Here is a 16,497-nt window from a genome sequence, read left to right as displayed (position 1 = left end):
GAACGCGACTACAGACAACACAATGAACGGCATCCGTGTCTTGGGCATGCAAGGCATTCTTTGCCAGTCAATAGCATGTTGGAACTCTTCGATTCTGCCAAGAAACCTACCTGTGGCAGCCATTGCTCCTGAAATCATCTCTGGCCAAAATGGGGCAATCTGATCGAAGTTTTGAAAATATTCAGGGGAATAGAGAGGGTAGAGAGAAACTATTCCCGTTGGTTGGGGAGTCTGGGACTAGGGGCATGGTCTAGAAATCAGAGCCAGGCCTTTCAAGAGTGAAGTTAGGAAACACTTTACACTCAGAGGGTGCTTGAAGTTTGGAACTCTCTTCTGCAAATGGCAATTGATGCTAGATCAGTTGCTAATTTTAAATCGGAGATTGATAGCTTTCTATTAAGCAAAGGTATTAAGGGATATGGGCGAAAGATATGGCGTTCAGTCGCAGATCAGCCATGATCACACTGAATGGCGGAACAGGCTCGGGGGGGCTGAATGACCTCCTCCTGTTCCTATGGCCAGTTTAAAGCTGCGATCGTGCTAAAATGAATGATTCCCAAGGGACTGACAGGGCTTACTGTGAAGAACGTGGGTGGGATAAATACATAGCAGAGGGGGTTAGACAGCTGGGTGAAAAGTGTTATCCAGCTGATTCAACAGGCAGCTATTATGGCTTAACAAGAAGAGAACAATGGGATCTTGCTGATTGGCTTGATTCAATTTGGATTTCGAGTGCAAGATTCTTTGTTTTTTTCCTTAAACTGGTTGTGAAGAAAATTGTTCTGATCACCAGACGTTCGGCTCAATGAATCACAGTTAAACCAAGCCTGACTGTAAATATTTTTAAATGATTGTAAAGCGATGACAGCGATGTACTGACTGGAGCTCCATGTGACATTTGGCCATTTTTGATCTCACAGTAAGAATTTGATACCCACCTCAGTGCAGCTTGAAGCAGGAATATTGCACCATTTGGCTATTGGCTCTTGAATAATTTCCCATTGGCTACTGGCAGTCTGCTTCAACAGCTGAGCAAATGTGGACTTTCCCACAGCTAAATAAAAGCAGAAAACATTGTTCAGTCTTACAGCAGTATGAATAGTGTCATAAAGAAGCGTTCAATAGCTTTAGTCTACATTTTGATTAGAAATAAAGAAAGACTTGCATTTATATAGCACCTTTCATGACCACTGGATGTCCCAAAGCGCTTTACAGCCAATGAAGTACATTTTGAAGTGTAGTCACTGTTGTAATGTGGGAAATTACTATGCTCGATACTCATACATGGGAGTATCTTTCAACAAAAAAAACAGATTATCTGGACATTGCTCTTTGTGGGAGCTTGCTGTGCACAAAATGGCTGCTGCGTTTCCCACATTACAACAGTGACTACACTTCAAAACTACTTCATTGGCTGTAAAGCGCTCCGAGACGTCCGGTGGTCGTGAATATATATCCACGTCTTTCCTTCATACCAGTTTTTCCTGGCCATGTTGACGAGCAGAGAAACGATTTCACTTGCTCAGTGATTACTTTTCGGACACCAGGTAGCTAACCTTTCCAGGGAATGCAATGGCCAACCTTAAATGTTAAAACATAAGAAATAGGAGCAGGAGTAGGCCATACGGCCCCTCGAGCCTGCTCCACCATTTAATACGATCATGGCTGATCTGATCATGGACTCAGGTCCACTTTCCTGCCCACTCCCCATAACCCCTTATCGGTTGAGAAACTGTCTATCTCTGTCTTAAAAGTATTCAATGTCCCAGCCTCCACAGCTCTCTGAGGCAGCGAATTCCACAGATTTACAACCCTCTGAGAAGAAATTCCTCCTCATCTCAAAAATGGGCGGCCCCTTATTCTAAGATCATGCCCTCTAGTTCTAGTCTCCCCCATCAGTGGAAACATCCTCTCTGCATCCACCTTGTCAAGCCCCCTCATAATCTTATATGATAAAATCGCCTCTCAATCTTCTGAATTCCAATAAGTAGAGGCCCAACCTACTCAACCTTTCCTCATAAGTCAACCCCCTCATCCCCGGAATCAGTGAACCTTCTCAGAACTGCCTCCAAAGCAAGTATATCCTTTCATAAATATGGAAACCAAAACTGCACGCAGTATTCCAGGTGTGGCCTCACCAATATCCTGTGTAACTGCATGCAGTATTCCAGGTTGTATGTTGAAGCTGAAGCTGATCTCCTGCTGAGCGGAATATGTTCTCGGAGATCTGAGCACATAAATCTAGGCTTACATTCATAGTGCAGGGCTGAGGGCGCACTGCACTGTCGGAGTTGCGCCTTTTGGATGAGACGTTAAACTGAGGCCCTGTCTGCTCTCTCTGGTGGATGTAAAAGATCTCATGGCACTGTTTCGAAGAAGAGCAGGGGAGTTATCCCCGGTGTCCCTGGGGCCAATATTTATTCCCCAATCAACATCACAAAAACATGTGTGATCTGGTCATTATCACATTGCTGTTTGTGGGAGCTTGCTGTGCTCAAATTGGCTGCCACGCTTCCCACATTACAACAGTGACTACACTCCAAATGTACTTCATTGGCTGTAAAACACTTTGGAACAGCCAGTGGTCATGAAAGACGCTATATAAATGCAAGTCTTCATTTATGCACTGACCACTACATCTAGAAATGCTATCACTAGCTAACAATCACTGCGAAGTTTTTACATTATTTACCATCTCCATTCAACCGAGCCATTGCACAATAAATCTTTAGCAATTCTGCACATCCTTTGTTGGTGCAAAGTGGGTTTAGCATCAAACACAAGCACGGCGTAAGTGCAATTTAAGTTAATTGAATTAAAAGCGATTGGGATTTCCAGTTACCGTGAGACGGCACCCAGCGGAAGCAGTCCCACGCTGCTTCAGCTCTCGGTGACAGATGCGATGTTGCTTTGGAGTTCAGCTCACAGTCAAACAGGTTGTGAAGACGGAGAGCAAACCGGTTCAAGCGGAGAGGGTGGATGAGTCAGTAACAAGGGAGTGTCTTTTATGCCTGATGAAAATCACACCTCTTTCTTTTTAAATTTGCTCATGGGAAGTGGGGGTCATTGGCAAAGGCCAGCTTTTACTGCACATACCTATTGCCCTTGAGATGGTGGTGAGTCGCTTTATTGAACCGCTGCAGTCTTTGTAGCGGTTAGGTACAACCGAGTGTCTCGCTAGGCCCTTTCATAGGGCAGTTAAAAGTCAACCACATTTCTGTGGGTCTGGAGTCACATATCGGCCAGACCGGGTAGGGGCGGCAGATTTCCTTCCCTGAAGGACATTAGTGAACCCGATGGGTTTTTAACGACATGGTCACCAGAACGGATAGTCCAGATTTATTTCATGAACAGAATTTAAATTCCCCAGCTGCCGTGATAGGGTTTGACTCACGTCTCTGGGTCATGAGTCCAGACTCTCTGGATTACTGGCCCAGTAACTTAACCATTGTAATACCGTGCCCCTAAATGATACACCAAAAGAGCCTCTGAAATGCAGTTTTGCCTTTGAGAAGCATCTATCAGACACAGTTATGTTTCCTGAAGCAATAGCCAGCGGATGCCATAACAACATAATCAAGAACATACTGATGACCACATGTAGTGTTTATTCAGTGCTGTGTAAGCACTTGCCCGATTAGATTATGTCATCGGTTAATAGCCTGGTAAATCACATTCTAGCACTGGGTATGCTCGGTGACTGTTTATCCAAATGCCTACACCTGTCCGTAATCAGCTGCATTGACTTGACTGGCTTCATCTTTAAACACTTCATGTACAACCAAAAGAATAAAGAGAGATTTGGATTTATATAACGCCTTCACGACCACCGAACGTCTCAAAGTGTTTACAGCCAATGAAGTACTTTTGGAGTGTAGTCACTGTTGTAATGTAGGAAATGCGGCAGCCAATTTGCACACAGCAAGCTCCCACACACAGCAATGTGATAATGACCAGATAATCTGTTTTTGTTATGTTGATTGAGGGATAAATATTGGCCCCAGGACACCGGGGACAACTCCCCTGCTCTTCTTCGAAATAGTGTCATGGGATCTTTTACATCCAAGAGAGCATACGGGGCCTCGGTTTAACGTCTCAACTGAAAGACGGCACCTCCAACAGTGCAGTACTTCCTCAACACTGCACTGGAGTGTCAGCCTAGATTTATGTGGTCACTTCTCTGGAGTGGGACTGGAACCCACAACTTTCTGACACAGGGGTGAGTGTGCTGCCTACTGAGCCACAGCTGACACTCATAGAAGTCATTCTCTAACCATGTAGATGCTGGGCAGGCCACATAGTTCACATGCCAGACACGCGACTTCCAAAACAAGCACTCTACTCGGAGCTCTTTCACGGCAAATGAGCCAAAGGTGGGCAGAGGAAACGTTACAAGGACACCCTCAAAGCCTCCCTGATAAAATGCAACATCCCCACCGACACCTGGGAGTCCCTGGCCAAAGACCACCCTAAGTGGGGGAAGAGCATCCGGGAGGGCGCTGAGCACCTCGAGTCTCATCGCCGAGAGCATGCAGAAACCAAGCGCAGGCAGCGGAGGGAGCGTGCGGCAAACCAGACTCCCCACCCACCCTTTCCCTCAATGACTATCTGTCCCACCTGTGACAGGGACTATGGCTCTCGTATTGGACTGTTCAGTCACCTAAGGACTCATTTTAAGAGTGGAAGCAAGTCTTACTCGATTCCGAGGGACGGCCTATGACGTCTGACTTCTTCGTGAGATGCAGAAGCTACTTTGAAGGTGGTAGCTTTCTGAAAATAACCCATAGTAAGTTAAGAAATGCAGTGGAGAGAAAAAATACTAACTTCAGACAAAAATGTCCCGTTCTGTCACAATCCGTTCCACATAATTTGAATCCCACCCAAGGGTGCCACCATCAGGCCAGGCATGGACCCGCAATTTGCGGCCGGAATGACGGCGAACTAATGGCGTTCGCCGTCATTCCGCCTTTGAAACATAAGAATGCAAGAATTAGGAGCAGGAGTAGGCCATTGGGCCCCTCGAGCCTGCTCCTCCATTCAATAAGATCATGGCTGATCATCGACCTCAACTCCACTTTCCTGCACTATCCCCATATCCCTTGATTCCCTAATATCCAGCAATCTATTGATCTCTGTCTTGAATATACTCAAAGACTGAGCCTCCACAGCCCTCTGGGTTAGTAATTTCCAGAGATTCACCACACTCTGAGTGAAGAAGTTTCTCCTCATCTCAATGGCAAGTATATTTTTCCTGAGCTAAGGAGACCAGAACTGTCCACAATACTCCAGGTGTGGTCTCACCAGGGCCCTGTATAATTGCAGTAAGACGTCTTGACCCCAATACTTAAATCCTCCTGTAATAAAGGCCAACATACCATTTGCTTTCTTAATTGCTTGCTGTACCTGCATGTTAACTTTCAGTGATCCACGTACAAGGACCCCCAGGTCCCTCTGAACAACAACATTTCCCAATCTCTCACCATTTAAAAAATACTTTGCTTTTCTACTTGTCCGGCCAAAGTGGATACCTTCACATTTCTCCACAAGCGCATGTGGAAATCCCAAAGTCGCGGCCTGTCAATGGCAGCTCCGAAACAGGCCATGTCCCCCGCCGACAATCTGCGCGATCAATCAAATCATTGAGACTGACGAACACCTCGGCTCCTCTGCAGTAAGTACGCTGTTAAATCCCCCACTAACAGTGAGACACAAAGGGATTAAATGGTGTAACTGGAGTTTTAGAAGAACAAAACAAATAGGAGCTGGAGTCGGCCATTAGGCCCCTCGAGCCTGCTCCGCCATTCAATAAGACCACGGCTGATCTTCGACCTCAACTCCACTTTCCCGCCCAATCCCCATATCCTTCGATTCCCCTACCGATCTCTGCCTTGAATTTACTCAAAGATTCAGGGCTCAATTTTCCCCAAAGCTGTTTTTTGGCGGACTTGAAGAGTTATGCCCATTTTGGGGGCCCAACTACGCCAAAAAAACCATCCCCCTTCCCCCGTTTGAATTGCCGATTTTGGTACCACCGAGCCTGTCCTTTAGCTTTGGGGGTGGAGCCCAAGATGTGCGCCAAAAGGATCGGGTTGCCAGGGTAACGAGGACACACTGTGGGCTGAGGCTGGTAAGTGACACATATAACACATTCTGCCCGCTCACAGCACCGTGCACATTGCAGCAACTTACCACCATTAAATTATTGAAGAGTTTATTGCAAACTAACTGGATTGACACCAAGTTCCATTGCGCACAAAAAAATGCTGATGTTTTGCTAGCTTGTGACTTGACCTGTAATGGATGAAAATCAAGAAGCTGTACAATTTGACAGAAGGTTAAGTTCGGGGCATGGATCCTTCAGAGGATATGGAATGATGGCAGAAATTGAAACAGAAAATGTCTTCCTTCCCACCTGAAATGTTGGACAATTTCAATACAGCTCTCTCCAAGGCCCAAAGAGATGATTGGCTGCTTGGGTATAGTTCATTAACTCACCTCTTCAGCTGCAAGCCGAGACTATTGTGTTGACAGACAATTAAAGCATGAACAGATGAGAATCTAATTCCGTTGTCAGGAACCCGCGATCACCTCACTCCCGTGCGCCTTTCCCGCAGGCGCATCAGTCAACGCGGAGCCGACCCAACCTGCAGCGGCGGGGGACCCAATTGAAATCATTATGAGATACTTTTCAGGCACTTAGGAGCCTGTTTCCCCCCCTACTTTTTAAATTTCCCTCCATGGCCATGGGATTCACACAGCTCGGGAACCACGTCTGTCAGCCTGAGGCAGGAGGTCAGCGACCATTGCTCCAGCTGATTACTTGACAGCATGGAAAACAAACCCAAATAAAAACATGTTGATTACATCAGCTAACAGATTGATGGAGATTCTGTTCTCCTTGAAAACCTACTGGTAAATGTTAACTTTTCACTGGCCATTCTCGGCTGTTGCCTTCCAACTGAATAGTAATTGAGAGGCAAGGGCCCAGGGGCAGCACGGGCCAGCCCACACTGCGATCTATGGATAGCAGGAGCATGCGTGCACACTAGGTCCGTGCAGCAGAGCAGTTCTCCAGTCGTCTTGGTTAACCCTTGCCACTGGATCAAGACCTCGCTCTGTCCAGCCCGTGTGGTGGCTGGTGTGCAACTGCCTTGTGCCCATATTCCCGCTCACTCCTCAACCTTCACATACAGCAACACCCCTGGAGATGTGTTGGTCTATTTCCGGTGGGACGGATTTTCAACTTTCGCCGAAACTTACCGTTTTCAGCCCGAACCTTCGGCCTTTATGTCTGCACCAGGTGCCCTTCGGTAAGGGAGGCGTTGCACAAACATTTGCGGTGCAAAACGCGAGTTTCGGCAACTTTAGTGCAAGGGCAGGGATTACTTGGACTTGGGAGTTCAGGGCACAATATCAAAATGTGCAAATGGCACGAAACTTGGAAATGTAGTAAACAGCGAGGAAGATAGTGATAGACTTCAAATGGAATGCACGGAGTGTAAGGCGATACATTTTGGTAAAAAGAATGAGGAGAGACAATATAAACTAAAGGGTACAATTTTACAGTGGGTGCCAGAACAGAGACCTGGGGGTGATCGTGGACAAATCTTTGAAGGTGGCAGGGCAGTTAGTAAAGTGTATTGGATCCTGGGCTTTTATAAATAGAGGCATAGATTGCTAAACCCAGGAAGCTACGCTGAACCTGTATAAAACCTGTATAGTTCGGGCCCAGCTGGAGTATTGTGTCCAATTCTGGGCCCCGCACTGTAGGAAGGATGTGAAGGCCTGAGAGAGGGAGCAGGGAAGATTTACTGGAATGGTTCCAGGGATGAAAGACTTCAGTGACGTGGATAGACTGGAGAAGCTGGGGTTGTTCTCCTTGGAGCAGAGAAGGTTGAGAGGAGATTTGATAAGAGAGTGTTTAAAATCATAAAGGATTTAGATATAGTAAATAAAGAGAAATTGTTTCCAATAGGTGAAGGGTCTATAGCCAGAGGGCACAGATTTGAGGCGATTGGCAAAAGAACCAGAGGCCACGAGGGAAAACGTTTTTACGCAACGAGTGGTTAGGATTTGGGATGCACGGCCTGATAGGGTGGTGGATACAGAGTCAATAGTAGCCTTCAAAAGGGAATTGGATAAATACTTGAAGGAGAAAAGATTGCAGGGATATGGAGAGGGCAGGGCAAGTGGGACTGACTGGAGTGCTCTTCGATAGAGCCGGCACAGACTCGATGGGCCGAATGGCTGTTCTAGGAGTATGATCAATGTCAGTTCCTTTTTAAAACATGTGGATGCTGCGGTATGAACCTCTGCCCTATCCGTAGTGCTCGGGAGGTTTGTGCAGACTGATCAACAATGGGGATAGGTTGCACACATTCAGCTTGGACTCCCTTGAGCAGGATTCAAAAAACAAGGAACTTAAAAGTTTGGGGGAACAACAAGAGGCGACTTGACTATTCCAACGCACTCCTGGCTGGCCTCCCACATTCTACCCTCCGTAAACTAGAGATGATCCAAAACCCAGCTGCCCGTGTCCTAACTCGCACTGAGTCCCACTCACCCATCACCCCTGTGCTCGCTGACCTACATTGGCTCCCGGTTAAGCAACGCCTCGATTTCAAATTTCTCATCCTTGTTTTCAAATCCCTCCATGGCCCTCGCCCCTCCCTATCTCTGTAATCTCCTCCAGCCCCACTATCTCACCCCCCCCCCCCCCAAAGATGTCTGCGCTCCTCTAATTCTGCCCTCCTGAGCATCCCTGATTATAATCGCTCAACCATCGGTGGCCGTGCCTTCTGTTGCCTGGGCCCTAAGCTCTGGAACTCCCTCCCTAAACCTCTCCACCTCTCTACCTCTCTTTCCTCTTTTAAGACACTCCTTAAAACCTACCTCTTTGACCAAGCTTTTGGTCACCTGCGCTAATTTCTTCTTATGTGGCTTGGTGTCAAATTTTCTGTCTCATAATACTCCTGTGAAGCGCCCTGGGACGTTTCACCACGTCAAAGGTGCTATATAAACACAAGTTGTTGTTGTTACAGGATTCTGGAGAGACAAAGCCGTGGAGGAACGAGAATTTTAAATTTGTTGGTTGGGGTGCCATTTCAGATCAGTGTGGGGAGGGGTGCTGGGTGTACCAGACTTGGGGCAGGATAGGATACGGGCAGTGTAGCGTTGGATGAGTTGGATGTTCAACCCATCCGCGTATGGTTGGTGAACTGATAGCACTCCCTGTCCAAGTGCTGCCGAGCCAGTCAGCGAAAGCTTCATTTCACACTCACTCACACGCTCAGGGTGAGTATGAATGAGATCGCTCTTCACATTGGTGTTACACACAGTCTAAGACCCAGGACTCTTCCTCCTCGTGTCACGTTGGGCCCCGAAGCCGAGTTCAAGCTGTATTTATATTCTGAAGGTCATGTCATTGCAAAGCAAATCCATCTCACGCTAAAGTCAAATTTCATGCTAACAAGAAACACTGACTGCGTGCGTAGAAATAGCCAGAGCCTAAACTGTCCAATCAGCTTGACAGGAAATAGTGTCAATAAGCAGGATTGGTCATTTACAGAGATGATTATAGTTGCACATTGTAGCTTTGATTTATTTTTCTTACTGTAGAGTAACACAATCTGCTCGAAATTCTTTTTTTGAAGAGAGAAACTAAGGTACTGAGCCCAGGATCAAGGCACTGGACACCACTCAAGGTTCCACAGAGTAAACAAGACAAGTCTGCAACGTATCGGGTACAGTAGCACAGTGGTTATGTTAATGGACGGGTAATCCAGGGATGTGGGTTCAAATCCCCCCACGGCAGCTGTGGAATTTAAATTGAATTAAATAGAACTACATTGCAAAGCTCCTTTCAGTTTTGGTAACTTTGTTGTAAAAACCCATCTGGTTCACCAATGTCCTTTAGGGAAGGAAATCTGCCGCCCTTACCCGGTCTGGCCTATATGTGACTCCAGACCCACAGCAATGTGGTTGACTCCTAACTGCCCTCTGAAATGGCCCAGCGAGACACTCGGTTGTATAAGGCGGCTCACCACCACCTTCTCAAGGGGCAATTAGGCATGGCCAATAAAAGCTGGCCTTGCTGACAACGCCCACATCCCGTGAAACACAAAAAGTTAGTACGCAGGTACAGCAAGTAAACAGGAAGGCAAATGGAATGGTGGCCTTTATTGCAAGGGGGATAGAGTTTCAAAGCAGAGAAGTCCTGCTACAACTGTTCAGGGTATTGGTGAGGCCTCACCTGGAGTACTGCGTACAGTTTTAGTCTCCATATTTAAGGAAGGATATACTTCCATTGGAGGCTGTTCAGAGAAGATTCACTCGGTTGATTCCGGAGATGAGGGGGTTGACTTATGAGGATAGGTTGAGTAGGTTTGGCATATACTCATTGGAGTTCAGAAGAATGAGAGGTGATCTTATTGAAACATATAAGATAGTGAGGGGACTTGACAAGGTGGATGCAGAGAGGATATTTCCACTCATAGAGGAAACTAAAACTAGGGGACATAGTCTTAGAATAAGGGGCTGCCCATTTAAAACTGAGATGAGGAGGAATTTCTTCTCTTAGAGGGTTGTAAATCTGTGGAATTCTCTGCCCCAGCGAGCTGTGGAAGCTGGGACATTGAATATATTTAAGGCAGAGATAGATAGATGTTTGAGCGATAAGGGAATAAAGGGTTATGGGGAGTGGGCGGGGAAGTGGAGCTGAGCCCATGATTAGATCAGCCATGATCTTATTGAATGGCGGAGCAGGCTCGAGGGGCCAAATGGCTGACTCCTGCTCCTGTTTCTTATGTTCTTATGTAATAAAAAAAAATGTTGCTTTTTGAAGCCGGGAAGATTGTACAAAGTAGACAAATGGAGGAGTTGCACAGTTTTTGTGGCCTTGAATAAATGGAGTTGAAGGAAACAATGCAATGTGCATTTGATTTCAAAATACTGGCCCACAATTTGTACAGTCTGTGTCGGAGCAGCTAGTGAGTGACTGCACCCTCAGGATCTCCGTGTTAGGCTGCGCGCGCGCTAAGTATCACTTTCAAAGGCGGAATGACAGCGAACCCTGCCAGCTCACCATCACCCTGACCGCAGATTCCAGGCGGCAGAGACGTGGGGGGAGAGGATGAGTGGGTCGGGTGGCACTTTCGAAGACATTCTGTAACAATCCTGAGAGTTTAGAAGATTACAATAGTGGAAAACATGATATTTCTGCATTTATTTTTCAACAACCCCCTGCAAAAAAAGATTTTAAAACACTTTTTTTTTGCATTATTCTCTGTCAGCCAGTATGAAAGAAAGGCTTGCATTTATATAGCACCTTTCATGACCACCGGATTTCTCAAAGCTCTTTACAGCCAATGAAGTACTTTTGGAGTGTAGTCACTGTTGTAATGTGGGAAATGCGGTAGCCAATTTGCGCACAGCAAGCTCCCACACACAGCAATGTGATAATGACCAGATCATCTGTTTTTGTTATGTTGATTGAGGGATAAATATTGGCCCCAGGACACCGGGGATAACTCCCCTGCTCTTCTTCGAAATAGTGCCATGGGATCTTTTACATCCACCCAAGAGAGCAGACGAGACCTCGGTTTAACGTCTCATCCATAAGACGGCACCTCCGACAGTGCGGCGCTCCCTCAGTACTGCCCCTGCGACACTCCCTTAGTACAGGCTCTCCCACAGTGCAGCACTCCCTAAGTGCTGCCCCTCCAACAGTGCGGCACTCCCTCAGTACTGGCCCTCCCACAGTGCAGCACTCCCTTAGTGCTGCCCCTCCAACAGTGCGGCACTCCCTCAGTACTACCCCTCCCAGAGTGCAGCATTCCCTTAGTGCTGCCCCTCCAACAGTGCGGCACTCCCTCAGTACTGCCCTGCCGACAGTGCGGCGCTCCCTCAGTACTGCCCCTCCGACAGTGCGGTGCTCCCTCAGCACTGCCCCTCCGACAGTGCGGTGCTCCCTCAGCACCGCCCCTCCGATAGTGTGATGCTTCCTCAGTACTGCCCCTCCGACAGTGCGGGGCTCCCTCAGTACTGCCCCTCCGACAGCGCGGAGCTCCCTCAGTACTGCCCCTCCGACAGCGCGGAGCTCCCTCAGTACTGCCCCTCCGACAGTGCGGGGCTCCCTCAGTACTGCCCCTCCGACAGCGCGGAGCTCCCTCAGTACTGCCTCTCCGACAGCACGGAGCTCCCTCAGTCAGCACGGAGCTCCCTCAGTACTGCCCCTCCGACAGCGCGGAGCTCCCTCAGTACTGCACTGGGAGTGCCAGCCTAGGTTTATGTGTTTAAGCCCCTGGAGTGGGAACTTGAACCCACAACCCGCTGACTCAGAGGCGAGTGTGCTGCCCACTGAGCCACAACATGAAATATTCACGTCCCCAGGCTGATTCAATTGCTTGCAAAAAGTATGTTTTTTTTTGGTGAAAGTTCTGTGCCTGGCCCTTACCTATGTTTCCCTCCACGGAAATCCTGGTGACTCTGGGCGTTGGGCTGTGCTTGTCACTGGCTGCAGTGGAGCACAGGCGTTTGCTGGCTGGCTCTGTCCCCATGCTGCGCTCCGCCGCAGAGACCAGCCCGAGGGACCCACACTCGCCGCGCCACACAAAGCAGCTCGCTGGCATCAACCCGCGGCGTACACACTGCAGGGCTGCAAACATTCTCGCTGCACTTTGCAAAGTGCTGTCACAGGCATGCTGCAGGGGTAGGGTTAGTGGCTCAGTCCCCCCCCTCCCCGGGACTACCTGCAATTGTTCCACCACTGCACAGACCCCTCTCACATTACACTCCCCATCACAAGCACCCTGCTTCCTTTCTGCTGCAGCCTCGGCATATCAGTTCCGGGTTAGCATCAGTCTCTGTGCCTTTATCTCACAGCTGGTGTGGTCCAGTGAGAAAGATCTTGGAGTGCCTCTAAAGCTGGTTGCAAATGTCTGCAGACTCAATTGTCCAGGCTCTGTAATATAATCCATGCCAGTCTGCACGTATTGCAGCCATTCTGGAACAACGCAGTAAAATGTCACCGACATGTGATTCCCATCTTGGCCACAGGCAGAAACTGGAATAAATAAACTCCATTGTCTATCAACCCCAGTGTCGAGATCCAGACAACACACATATATATCATCAGAGGAAGGCGTGTCTGACAATCCTGTGTAATCACACTCGCTGCAAGAGGTGAATTACACCCTCACCGGATTTAATAATTTAAAAACATTATATTTGATATATATAAAACAATTCACAGCGTTTAATTAAGTTCTCATTAAATTCTCATCCTTATTTTCAAATCCCTCCATGGCCTCGCCCCTCCCTATCTCTAACCTCCTCCAGCCCCACAACCCCCCCCCCCCCCCCGAGATGTCTGCGCTCCTCTAATTCTGCCCTCCTGAGCATCCCTGATTATAATCGCTCAATTGGTGGCCGTGCCTTCTGTTGCCTGGGCCCCAAGCTCTGGAACTCCCTCCCTAAACCTCTCTACCTCTCGTTCCTCCTTTAGGACACTCCTTAAAACCGACCTCTTTGACCACCTGCCCTAATTTCTACTTATGCGGCTCGGTGTCAAATTTTTAATCTCATAATGCTCCTGTGAAGCGCCCTGGGACGTTTCACTACGTGAAAGGTGCTATATAAATACAAGTTGTTGTTGTTATTGGAAGCGAGTCCTCAGCAGTGGTTCTTGACCAGCTATCCTGCCCAGAGCAAGTATTCTGTCAACTGAAAGCCTTAATATTGTGGGAAGTTTGTCTCACAGACTATTTTTGTCATGTATCTCACACTACTGTATATAACTGTATTTTACCATGCTATACATGACTGTAACTAGAGATGACCTGTAACCACAAGCATACCTTACCACCAGGGGTGCACTTGCAGGAGACACTAGATACCTGTCCCAGACAGGTATATAAGGACAGGTCTCAGGCAAGTGTGGCATCCGAGAGCTGTGTAATAAAGGTGCAGGTCCTGAGTGACCTTGACTTCAGTATGTGCCTCGTGTGAATCTGTACTGCAAGGACAGGACTTTACAGTGGTGACGAGTTACGGGATTACAGAATCCACAGAATGGCGAACAACAGCTCAGATGAAAAATACAATGCTGGAGACAATTGAGAGGACTTTATAGAAAGGCTCCAGCAAAGCTTTGTAACCAAAGACTGGTTAGGCGACGACAAGGCAGACAAGAGAAAAGCCCATCTCTTGACCAGCTGTGGCTCGAAAACATACGCTTTAATGAAGGACCTGCTGGCACCCGAGCAAGCAAGTCATTTGAAGAATTGAGCACACTGGTAAGAGACCACCTGAAGCCAGCGAGCAGCCTACACATGGCCAGACACAGGTTCTACAACTACAGACGCTGTGTGGGCCAGAGCATACCCGACTTTGTGGCGGAACTTCGGAGGTTGGCTAGCTTATGAGTTCTCCGATGAACTAAGGAGAGAAGTACTGAGAGACTTTTTTATTGAGGGAATAGGCCACGCAGGCATATTCCGAAAGCTCATAGAGACCAAGAACTTGACCCTAGAGGCAGCAGCACTGGTCGCACAGACATTCTTGGCAGGAGAAGAAGAAACAAGGTTGATCTACACTGCGGGTACGACAACCAACAAAACATCGGAACAAGGGGTTCACAGCGTGAAACAAGCTGCTACCCCCACACACAGACAAAGGTAGGAGATCAGGCCCTCAACAGCAGGCAGTAACACCAGAAGCCATCAAGGGCCACATGAACGGCCGTTCACACCTCATCAACTCACAATGCGAGCAATCAACCACAAACTGAGAGAAGCTCAAGAGAGATCAGCCAGACGCAGCTCATTCTTTGGAAACAATGGAAGCGGTCTGTGCTGGAGATGTGGAGGAAGGCACTCATCAAGGGGGTGTCGATTTCAGCATGCTGTTTGCAGAAACTGCGACTATACAGAGCATCTGGCCCGCATGTGCAGAAAGACAGCCGCTCTGCTGGTATACGAATCGGAAGGGTCGGAAAGCGGACCAGAAGACGGTGGGAACAGTACACGGGACACTGATGTACAGCGGGTCAACACGATCAATGGCCACTGCTCCTACAACAAGACGCCTCCAATAATGATGAGGGTCCTACTCAACAGGATACCCATCAACATGGAGCTGGATACGGGAGCGAGTCAATCTCTCATGAGCGCTCAACAATTTGAACAGCTGTGGCCGCACAAAAGAGACAGACCAAAACTCACAAGGGTCGACACCAAACTAAGGACCTATACCAAAGAAATCGTACCAGTCCTCGGCAGCGCCATGCTCTCTTCACACACAAAGGGACAGTGAACCGACTTCCCCTGTGGATTGTCCCCGGAGATCTCCCAGCACTGCTGGGGAGAAGCTGGCTGGCAAAACTAAACTGGAAATGGGATGATGTTCACGCCATGTCGTCGGAGGAACGGACCTCCTGCTCAACAGTTCTAAGTCGATTTGAACATCTCTTTCAGCCAGGTGTGGGCACCTTCAAAGGGGCTAAAGTCAAAATCTACATCACACAGGATGCTAGACCGGTCCATCACAACGCCAGAGCTGTGCCCTATGTGATGAGGGAAAAGATTGAACATGAACTGGACAGGCTTCTGCGGGAAGGCATTATCTCACCCATGGAATTTAGCGATTGGGCAAGTCCCATCGTCCCAGTCATGAAGCCCGATGGATCCGCACGAATCTGTGGGGACTACAAATCTACCATAACCAAAGTCTCCCTACAGCACCAATACCCGCTGCCCAGAGCGGAGGACTTATTTGCCACATTGGCTGAAGGAAAACTTTTCTCGAAACTAGACCTCACATCTGCGTACATGATGCAAGAACTGACTGTAGAGTCTAAGCTACTCACCGCCATCAACACACATCGAGGCCTTTTCATGTACAATCGATGCCCATTCGGCATCAGGTCGGCAGCTGCTATATTCCAGCGCAACATGGAGAGTCTGCTCAAGTCCATCCCGAGGACGGTTGTATTTCAAGACAACATACTTATCACGGGCAGGGACACCGACTCCCATCTCCGCAATTTGGAGGAAGTACTAAAGCGGTTGGATCGGGTAGGCCTACGAGTCAAGAAATCCAAGTGCCTGTTTCTCGTGCCCAAGGTTGAATTTTTGGGCAGAAGGATTGCCGCTGATGGAATCCGCCCAACAGAATCCAAAACAGAAGCAATTCGCCTGGCACCCAGGCCCCGGAATGTCTCAGAACTGCGCGCCTTTCTCAGGCTACTCAATTACTTTGGGAACTTTATGCAGAACTTAAGCACGCTGTTGGAGCCTCTCCACGTGCTACTCAGAAAGGGGTGCGATTGGTTTTGGGGGGACGTCCAGGAACGTGCCTTCAATAAGGCACGCAACCTTCTGTGTTCCAACAGTGTTTTGGCTTTCTTTGATGCAGGTAAAAAGCTAGTTCTTACATGTGATGCGTCAGCGTACAGGGTCGGGTGCGTTTTACAACATGTCAATATTACGGGTAAATTAC

At 48.1% G+C, this 16,497-nt stretch overlaps 1 protein-coding gene across 1 annotated transcript in view; it reads right to left on the bottom strand.

Moving 5' to 3' along the window:
• Nucleotides 1-13,075, bottom strand: part of LOC139234799 (deoxycytidine kinase 2-like) — a 54,056-nt gene extending 40,981 nt beyond the window's left edge. Inside the window, exons 1-2 of the mRNA XM_070865489.1 lie at nt 12,455-13,075; nt 939-1,054 (exon numbers count right to left, since the gene is read on the bottom strand). Coding sequence (XP_070721590.1) covers nt 939-1,054; nt 12,455-12,665 — 327 coding nt within the window. The 5' untranslated portion in view covers nt 12,666-13,075. The remainder of the gene's footprint in view (nt 1-938; nt 1,055-12,454) is intronic.
• Between the last annotated feature and the right edge of the window lie 3,422 nt (nt 13,076-16,497).

Source organism: Pristiophorus japonicus, chromosome 22 (assembly GCF_044704955.1).
Source record: "Pristiophorus japonicus isolate sPriJap1 chromosome 22, sPriJap1.hap1, whole genome shotgun sequence".
Taxonomy (NCBI): domain Eukaryota; kingdom Metazoa; phylum Chordata; class Chondrichthyes; family Pristiophoridae; genus Pristiophorus; species Pristiophorus japonicus.
The sequence above is the reverse complement of the archived record's forward strand: the minus strand, read 5'-3'. Positions and strand labels throughout refer to the sequence as shown.